Consider the following 10,356-nt stretch of genomic DNA (forward strand, 5'->3'; position numbering starts at 1 on the left):
GATATTAAAACGAAGGTTGACTGTCTGCTGCGCTGTTTAGGTAATATGCATTTAAGAGGTCCTGATAGGTTAATGACCTACCTTATCACAGGTGTTGGAGAGTTATAATTACAATGCAAGAGATTCTCTGATTGTAGCACCACTTCATTCCAACAATTGTAAGTTTCAATTTATTTGCTTGACAATACAAGATGTGTGCTAACTATGGCGTTTCAGCTGTTTTAGTTGTTTGGTAGACTTTGGTAACAGATTTGTAAGTGGGTTGGAATTGTATATTTATTACAGTTTGTTTCTTGGCTTTAAATAAACTAAGTTGAATGTTTGAAAAGGATAAATGCATGTTTTTTTTTCTGTGTGTGTTTGAAGTAAAAGCAGATTTGAAGATGCTTGTTATTATGTTTTGTAAAAGAATGATATTTTCTTTAAAACTATCATTGTGTTTTCTTTGTCCTTGCCTGTGTTTTTTCATATTATCCTCAGCAGGGGATTAACCCGTTATATACCTAAAAAAAAAAAAAAATCAGAACACACGCTGTAATTATATAATTTAGACTTGACTTTTGTGGTTAACAAAATTAGACTAAGCTATTATAACATGATACTTAAAATAAAAAAAAAGTAGGTCTAGTTAAACATGCCCTAAAAAATACAAATGATCCTGTCCTCAAACGAGGAGACTTGCACTTAATGAGTTAAATCCTGGGACAAGGATACAGTGGAGGTGGTCTGCTGGATGCAATTCATTTTAGAGATAAACTACTTTCAATGAAGCCAATTGAATTGACTAATCTTCAATTAAGTAATTTATTGCCATGGTGAGAGTTTGAACAGAACACTGCTAATTGCAATTTTGATCAGCGATGTGTTAGAATTGATTAAAAGGCCACCGGAATTGAAAAGGGAACACTATTAGTGAGAATTCGATGTCCAGAACACAACCGCTAGGATTTAAATCTCTGACTGCACACACATATACCACGACGCTGAACGTAAAGGTTAGGAACAAATATAATGCTGGAAAATTATAAATAACAACTAAACAAAAAAGTGATGACTTTTATGTGACGTCAGGTTACAGATTGGATAGTTGACATTTTAAAAGCATTTGCCACGGTTACAATAATTTATAAAGGATATCCTATAAACACTAGAGTCAAGTCTGAAATATTAACATGTGTGTTTTCATTTTGTGGGGAAATAGCCAATTCAATGTGGACAATATAATATCAAGTCGAATCTTATCAAAACAGTCTTCTTATCAACAAGTAATGGTCGCATCTGTTTTGTAAGATCATCTTAAACAAGGCAACGTAATGAGGAGAAAGCGGTCGTTGATGTAATGGCGTGATCAATAAATACATTAGGAAGTATATATGCTGAATAATTCATATAACGCTTTAGCTAAATCGAAACAGTCAGGCAATCAAGAATTTCATCCAGTTCACCGCAAACACTGAAAGGATATTTGTTTATTGTATTCTGTCTTAAGGCGTTTGAAAGCTATCTGCAGACCTAGTAAATTGAACAAAAACTGAAAACATATTTAATAATGTGTTCAACAGATTTGGCTCCTGTGTTTCAGTTCAACAACGCTGTTGAACCAAATGCTTAAAAGTAAAACAAATATTATGAATTACAAACGCATTTTAGGGTTAGTGTATTCATATCAAACTTTAATTATTAAAAATAGACTTTAAAAAGTGGTATTGTTGTTCTGGGGTGAATTCGTGTTTATCCTCCAAATGCTGCAGCTTGCTTTCATTTTAACAATTATATAAAACAAGTTAAAGGAAGTGTGCACCCTATTATTATTATTATTATTATTATTATTATATTTCAATAATGAACTTATTACACTGCAGCATCCATTTATTACAACTAAAAACGTGCCCTAGTTGATTTTCACGGGATCAACCAGTCTGCAGTGCCTTTATATCCAGAAAGGGAAATAAGCCTCTCCTGTAACATAAAATTTTGCGTTTAATGCTATATATAATATAATAGATATATATATATATATATAATATATATATATATAATATATATATATAAGCGTCGCACGGGTCCCGGGTGTGGATTGGCTCGCCCTGTGTGATGCGCCTGCCTGCAGGAACCGAGATCGCCCCAATTTGTTTTTCAGCTGTGAAGTACTTTGACAAAAGTTCCTATAATCCAAGTACGAAACCAACGGGTTTTAATTGCAATCGAGTTGTCTAAAATGCGTGTTTTGGTGGCTTTGTTTAATAACATAATCTACGTATTGGCTACACTACATTTTAAATATATTTGCACGTATTTGACTCACGTGATTAACGCTGTAGACACACTGTTAATTATATGTGTTAATATGGAAGCCTGTCGTCTAGCATTGTGAATGCACTTTGTTTGCAGTCTAAAGGGGGTCGGGTGGGTGTTTTGAAATATTAAAGTGACATTTCGATTTTCATTGTTTTCCTGTGTCGCCAGCAAATGGCCATGCGTTTAACGCGCTAACCTGCGCTTCGTTTTAATGACATTGGGAATGATCCTATTAACAGGGGTGGCGACGTATCTCAACCATACTTGGCACACAATACATTCACCTCAAGCGTTAATGAGTTTGTCTTGGGGGAGGACGTGCGTGTATGTGTAGACATACATATCTGAAACTGATATTGAGTATTCCTTCTATATTACAGGAACAGAATTGCAGAAACAGAAAAAGAACATTTAACGTTTTATACAAAAAATTGTGTAAAGGGGCATCGTCACTGATGAACCAAAATCAATCAGTTATCAATGCATTTAATTAATCAATCAATATTCCTTTTTTTTTTATTGCTGATAGCTTTTCATTTCGTCAAGACTCCTGATTGTATCTTGTCTGGCAGTGTTTGAGCACCATCCGATTCCAGAAATGATTAGAGCATTTAATTTTATTAGAATTTAAGCATTGTCTTTATTAATATTCGTTTTATTTAATTTTGTGCTCAAAATGGCAGCGTTTATTTTTTGTTATTTTCTATTTAAGTTGTTTACATAAACGTGCAATTAATTTAAATGATTCATAATAATAATAATAATAATAATAATAATAATAAATATATACTTGGTATTAAAGTTATGCAGGAACTGTCAGACAGGGGGCGACACAATCAAGACATTCCTCTCCTGTTCTCTATCTATATGGCTCTGGCACATTCAAAGCCTTATCAAGTCTATTCGATATTCTGAATAATGGGTCTCTGCTTCGTATAATGTTTTCAATATAAAAACCAATGGGCTCTAAAATAAAGCATTATGGGCTCCTCAATCCGATGCTTCATATGTCAAATTGTTATGGATGCCACATTTGTAGAATCGATTTTTTTTTAAAAAAACCTCAGTAAATTATCATTGATTGGTTTCATATTGTACCCATTATATAGAATCGATAGCTGCATCAGACCGAGCAAACCGAGTTGTTAAAGTATATAATAATAATAATAATAATAATAATAATAATAATAATAATAATAATAATAATGACAATACTGTAATCCTAACTTAAATAAGCATGTCTCTGACGCACTAATTCGTTTATACAGTATGTAATTAAAAATAACATTTTCAAGACGTCAGGTAACAGAGAGGGGGAGGCAATTATCTTGCAGACTGGGTGTAATGAGCTATTTTCCCCAGCAGGGTGTCTGCAGGAGGGCTGTCTGTTTCAGTTCGTTATGTGTGAACAACTTTTTTTTTTTTTTTTCAAGGGCATTGTGCTGGAATTAAGAGGGAGGGGATAGGCAAATCAATGAGGATTTAAAACAGAACTGCTAAAGACGACACTCAGAAGAGCATAGTTAGTCTGAGATAGAAACAACTGTAGCACCGAGCTTAAAAAAAATAAATAAAAAATAAAAACAAATCGTGAAGGAATTTATTAAATCTTTAACGGTTAAACTTGCAGAAACTGTCAAGCTGTCTGAAAGTTAATTAAACTTCTCGTATAGTCAGTCAATAGAGATTATTTTTATTAGTAGTTATTTATTTTTTCGTGACTATCATTACGACAACCAGCATGCCACCTCTGAAGACCAGGGATTACGAACCGCATCTTCCTCCTCCAGTGCCGCCACACAACAGCAACGAGACAGGCTACAGCGTCGGGCAGGAGCGGAGTTTGAAGTGCGTGTTGCTGGGCGATGGTGCTGTTGGCAAGACCAGCCTGGTTGTCAGCTATACCACGAATGGGTACCCGACCAAATACGTGCCCACTGCGTTTGACGACTTCTCAGGTACGAATTATTACTCTGCTATCATGCATAGCCTACGTGTTTACAGGTGTGGCGGTGACTATGTTCATTACAGAACTCGAATAATAACTGCGTGCATCATTCTGTCACAGTGTGAAACTGAAACAATCACAGATATATATGTGAACATATATATATAACAATATAATATATATATATATATATATATATATATATATATATCTCTATATATGATATGAATATATATATGATATATAGTCTTTTATTGAATTTCTATTTTGAAAATTAAAATGGGAATCTGACAGAACAGCGTGTGTTAGAAATACAAATTGAAATAGCCAACTTTTTTGCTTTGTTTTTATTGAATTGCTAATTGTTTTCTATGCTTCATAAGAAGCATCAAGTGTTTAGGGTACGTAAAGTTTGCACATCTTTTTATAACCATAAACCGTTTGAACGTTGGCAAACGTTGCAGTACAGCAGGTGTCCGTGTGTCTATTAATCACAGTGAAAGGAGGGATTGTCTCTCGTCTCTAACGCTTTTACCCCGAGCTCATTGTCTGAGTTTCCAAGAAACCCGTTCGACTAGTCCTGCTGGTTATTATCATACATTGTTTAAACTCGTTATCACATTTTCCATTTCCATTTTTCCATTAGCCACCCCTAAACTTAAAAAAAAAAAAAAAAAAAAAATCAGCTTCAAAAAATATGACTAGTGCATTAAAAAGAGGGATTCTGAACAGTGAAAATGCTGCCTTACTTAAAATAAATAAATAAATAAAATTGTAAACTATTTGCCACAACTAACTGTGTTTTTATTTTGGTGATTTCAGCTGTGGTGCAGGTTGATGGGACCCCAGTGAGACTTCAGCTCCGTGACACTGCTGGGCAGGTAAGAATTGTTTGGGTCTTGTGTTTTAGCCTGGGCTTGGCTTCTGTAGCCCAGCCAGGGTCTGCAGTATTTAAAAAAAGCATCCAGTGTGCATGACTGCGGTTGACAAACAAAGCTCTAATTCATCAAGATCAATGAGACTTGGTTCCTGTTTAAACAAAATTGAGTAACTAGACAAATATATAAAGAGAATGGGAAAGGCACACTTGTAAAGTAACACGAATGAATGTGCACAACCCTTTAGATGTACACAAGTAAACCTGAACTGTACTCAGACAAGTGGGGGCAAAGCTGTGAGCGCTAGCTTTCTGAATTGTTATTTAAATGAGTCTTAACCCTTTACTGTCCTGGGAATATTCCCGTATGCATTTCATGCTTCTTTTCTCAACAGCAAATCTATCGGACACTGGGAAGCAAAGGGTTAAATAAAGATTAGGAAGTTGTTCCTATATCTCTGAGAGATAAAAACAAAATGTACTGATATGAGCACATGGTTTAACTCTCTCTCTCTCTCTCTCTCTCTCTCTCTCTCTCTCTCTCTCTCTCTCTCTCTCTCTCTCTCTCTCTCTCTCTCCCCCCGTTCAGGATGAGTTTGACAAGCTGCGACACTTCTGCTACCCACGTGCCGATGCCCTGGTGTTGTGCTTCAGTGTGGTGAGCCCTGCCTCCTTCCAGAACGTTTGGGAAAAGTGGGTCCCTGAAATCCGACGCCACTGCCCCTTGACACCAGTAGTCTTGGTGGGCACACAGTGCGACCTTCGCCAAGACGTTAAGGTGCTGATCGAACTCAACCGGCGGCAAGAGAAACCGGTGCCCGAGGGCAACGCCAGGGCGCTGGCAGAAAAGATTGGAGCCGTTGCATACGTGGAGTGCTCAGCCCTAACGCAGAAGAACCTGAAAGAGGTTTTCGACGCGGCGATATCGGCCGGACTGAGTTTCTCCGAGCGCCGGGCTCGCAAAGAGAGGAAAATGAAAAACACGGCCGATAAAATGAAAACACTCTCCAAATCGTGGTGGAAGAAGTACGCCTGCCTGCGGTAACGATGTATTCAAAATCCAGGAAGGTGGGGGCATCGTCTCTTCTGTTGCTCCCTAAGAAGACTACGTTTTCCTTAACCTATTCCCTCCCAGATATCAAACTTCCAAGGTGTTTTTCTTTCTTGGAAGCCGATATTGAAATTCGCATTGGGATCTATTTATTTTCCCAGCTGTGCGAATGATGGAACTTGTACTGTACCGTAAGATATTTATTTTCAAAACACTCTTTTTCTGTCTGGAAGAATGTCTTCGTTAAGTCCTGTGGATTTTCATATAAGAAATCATTTTAATTTTTTTTTTTAAACATACTAAACAAAAGTGTAAACCAGAGGTAACTTTTAAAAGTTTTGGATCAAGCCAAGGTCTGGTTAGCGCAATAGTCATAAACTTTTAAAATTGTTTTAATTCTGAAAAGGTCTTTTTAGTCTCCCTATAAGGTATTGCTCACATTGAATCAGTACCTGTAGACTTTTCTGCTTATGAAAAACCAAGGGTCTGGTTTGTTTATGACATCAGAACCCAATAACCTAGAGGGAGGTTGAAATATGATCTAAATATTTATATATCTCAATAAATGCAAGACAATTCAATACATCAATGCATATTTGCAGCCATGGTTTGATCAAAACATACACCACAAATCGCATTTGATTAAAGACTTTTGTAAATGTTTTCCTTATTCTACTCCAGCTGGGGGAAGACGTTTGCATGTTATTGCTTCTCATTTTTTAGAAGCTTATATATTTTTTTGTGTGTTAATCAAACAGCTGTGTGTCAGGGAGGGGAATGCAATATGTATGGGCAACTGATAAAAAAAAAAAAAAATAAAATAAAAAATCCTCTTTTTTTTTTTTTTTTTTTTTAAAACAGTTGAATCCATTCTATAATCTCTAAAATGGGTGTGGTCTTCATGGTAGTTATCCAGTTAAACAATTCTATATTTACAGTGGTGTTGATTACAATTCAGGCTTTTAGTCTGGTAGGTTTCACATCTTGGTGTGTATTATCTATAGCGGGGAGCGCAGTACGTGTGATTCCTACTTTATCTTATTGCCCAGAAATGTTTTCCAAGACTACAGCCCCCCTGTGAAATGGTCTTGCCTGCTAGTTTATGAATGTTTGTTCCCTTTGTATGTTTTATTCATGTTTCATCTGTGCCTCTGATGACTGCGTTGTAAGCAGTTTGCTATTAATTGAAATGGTGTCTTTTGATTTTGAAATAAAACATACGTTTTTAAAAAAAAAAAACAAAGTTCTGTTTCTGGGTGTTTTGTACAGTCTTGTTTTACACTACAGCTGAAACTGGCAAACGTTTTTGCGATTTTTGAGTTTTGTTCCAAATGCAAGGATAACGGAACGTTTTCTAAATGGAAAAGAACGATTTAAACGGTGTAAGTCTTGAATGGAATTGCTCAAAAGGATCATTCATCTGCTGTCGACTACCTTTTTGTTTATTTATTTTTTGTTTCTTTTAAAATGTTTGTTTTTTAGACTAGAGTTTCTTTGTTTTACTCAGTAATAACAAAACCAGGACCTGAGGACGCAGTTGGAAATTGAGTGGAGACTGACTTGGGGCAGAGGGTAGGGGACACAGATGTTGTAGCATATCTTGTTGAAAGGACTAAATGTCGTTAAGGCATTCTTGGGTGATGGTGGCAGCTTGTTGTTTCTTGATGAAAACACTCATGTTTATGTCTAATTGACAGTTTACTATGCTTCAATAATGGGTTATTGTCTGTAAGATGTTACTAGGAGCCTAAAAAGCAGGGTTTTGTTTTGCCACATTTAATTTGTTAAGAAAACTCTTCCATTCCATGGCACCAATGCTATTGAGTTTTAGACTAGCAAAACATATATATAAAGCAAAGTTTGGTCAAGACGGGTGGCCCTGTATCTTTCCCCTTACAAAAGTGTAAGGAAGCGAAAAGTATATTAAACACCATGGCAAATTATGGTACATGCATTGTTTGACAATGGGGGAAAGACATGGGAAAACTTGTAAAATCGCCTGGTAAACACTTTAAAGCTATACTGCTCATTGCATTATTTGTTTGTTAACCAGGTAAGGTCACCGAGTGAGTGGAATTATACCCCACTGGAAAAGGAAATTAAAACATTTCTAATTCGGGAGATATTCAATCAGACTTTGTAACCCATGCTAGTATTACCAATGTAATTTGTCGAATGGGAATTCATTAATGCATCCATAGTTTTGTATTTTAACTTTTGATATTATTTAGTTATTGAGGATATATAGAGGCGCCTGTCAGTACATCCACCTGTCTGTCACCCTTATATTTTTGCATATATCTACGGAAGTGCTTCTCGTTGTGGCTTCACTCTCATGTCATACTCTGCACTAGTCTGTGCACCCTGTCGATCTATGCCATGATCATCACCTTAAATCCACAATGCAAGATCTAGTTTATACAAAGAGTCGTAATTAATATCGGGTCACTCCACCCTTTGTCTCGTGCATTTGTCCCGGCTTCCATTAGTTGCAGTTGTAGAGGTCCATGGATTAAGACATGGATTTGTGGGATCAGCGTGCATGGGAGGCTATGCTGTTTTTTTTTTTTTTTATAAGGAACTATCACAACGTAGTTACGGCTTATGGGTTCCAATGTGACCAAAAAAAAAACATTGAAAGACTATTTGGAGTTTAAAATATTTAAATAGGTTTGTATCAAAAATTTATCACGCCCTTCTCAAATCTCCCACTATGCTACACTACAAGGTATATTTTTATATACTAATGATTTAATAAAGGCACAAAGCAAATATATTTAATTGCTGAATAAGACACTAAAATCCTGATTGAATGTTATAGATAAGAACTCATTTGGCACAATGCACTCGCCATCAGCTGATATGCTTCTTTTGACAGCGGCCCATCAAGGATGGACTAGAGAAACAGGTTGGTCTATTCTGGGGGTTAGAGCTGAGGGGTTGAGAACAAGAAGATCACTCTGGCGTTGATTGCACAGCTCGGGAAAACAAAATACATTTTTAGCTGGAGAAACGTATTTTGGGAAAATATAACTAGATGCAACAAAGTGACTGAGGAGCATTGATAATGAATCCAAATCAAAATGGATTCAGTCCTATGTGACACTTGAAAGCACTACTTCTGACTTGCCTGGGGGTTCATAGGGAATGCTATGTTGTCTAGCTATGGAAGAGAACTGGAGAGTTTACCTCGCTCTTCCCACTTCAGAGGCCCCTCCTGGTCAAGCATCCTGAGACAGCCAGGCCGACACTAGCCAGATTCATTGTGTAAAATTCATTGCTTAGGTTCTGCTGATGAAAAGAGACCTTGCGGTTAACGCTGTGGGAATGGGAACCAGGAGAATTCCACAGTGCAGCTCCTGACTCATTGACCTCAGGATGGATGTGTGTGCCTTACTCCCTCCACTTTAAAACTGATTAGAATCAAAGGCATTGCTGGTATCGAGTTACTTTGAAAAACCCCATTCATCAATGGACCAGTTCTCCAGCTAATGAATCTCACCTGTGTAGGGGACTGGGATCTATGTGAACGCCCTGTATGATGTGATTGATTACACTACAATAAAATGCACGCAATGGATGTTCCCATTTAAAGGTGTTCTTTCGTTTATTAAATAAACAACAGGGGCTCTTTAACTTCCTTTACTGCTGACTAGCTTGCAGCTAACTGCCCTGGGTCTTACATAGAGTCGGGCTGTTCAGTTCCTTTCCATGTCATTGCCTCAAAGGCACAAAAAGCATAAACAAATAAATCAAGTAATATAACCATAAAATAATCAGAACAATCATGTTTAAGCTTTGCTGCAAGAAGACGTTAAGTTAATAGTGAACTAGACACATTGTTTCCCAGATCCCGGACTTTAAATGTTCCCGGGAAAACTGTGGATTATAGGATACAGGAACTGTGAGCTGCGAGCTGTGGACATATTTAGGAAAAATACACACTGTTCTTCAGTAGTTCAATATTAAGAGGCCCTTCTCTTACTCGATGATCTTCGGCGCCAGTGCAGCAGGACAGCCACGGTCCTGTACAAAGGGGCAACAGTAGCACAAAGTCAGCTACAAGGATATGAGGTTATCATTGCTAAAATGGCTCCTCAGTTAACCTGGTTAGCATCAGACCCTGTTTTCCACTTCACAGTGATGATAAGGCATAACCAGGGCCTTTGTTTTTAGTTTAAA

The 10,356-nt window shown here is 37.0% G+C and overlaps 1 protein-coding gene across 1 annotated transcript; it reads left to right on the forward strand.

Annotated features, from left to right (window-relative positions):
• The first annotated feature begins 3,812 nt into the window (after nt 1–3,812).
• Nucleotides 3,813–7,384, forward strand: rhoub (ras homolog family member Ub). The gene is made up of 3 exons (XM_041234466.1): nt 3,813–4,256; nt 5,069–5,127; nt 5,713–7,384. The coding sequence occupies exons 1-3, from the start codon at nt 4,040–4,042 to the stop codon at nt 6,166–6,168; spliced, it is 732 nt and encodes a 243-aa protein (XP_041090400.1). The 5' UTR covers nt 3,813–4,039; the 3' UTR covers nt 6,169–7,384.
• Nucleotides 7,385–10,356: the final 2,972 nt, after the last annotated feature.

The sequence above is a fragment of the Polyodon spathula genome, chromosome 35 (assembly GCF_017654505.1).
Source record: "Polyodon spathula isolate WHYD16114869_AA chromosome 35, ASM1765450v1, whole genome shotgun sequence".
NCBI lineage: Eukaryota > Metazoa > Chordata > Actinopteri > Acipenseriformes > Polyodontidae > Polyodon > Polyodon spathula.

What these genes read in the sequence shown, in the direction of transcription:
- rhoub (XM_041234466.1), top strand. Translation starts at nt 4,040, where the DNA reads ATGCCACCTCTGAAGACCAGGGATTACGAACCGCATCTTCCTCCTCCA. An exon ending in TGCGTTTGACGACTTCTCAG is followed by an intron (nt 4,257 to 5,068) that starts GTACGAATTATT and finishes TGGTGATTTCAG; the next exon opens with CTGTGGTGCAGGTTGATGGG. An exon ending in TCCGTGACACTGCTGGGCAG is followed by an intron (nt 5,128 to 5,712) that starts GTAAGAATTGTT and finishes CCCCCCGTTCAG; the next exon opens with GATGAGTTTGACAAGCTGCG.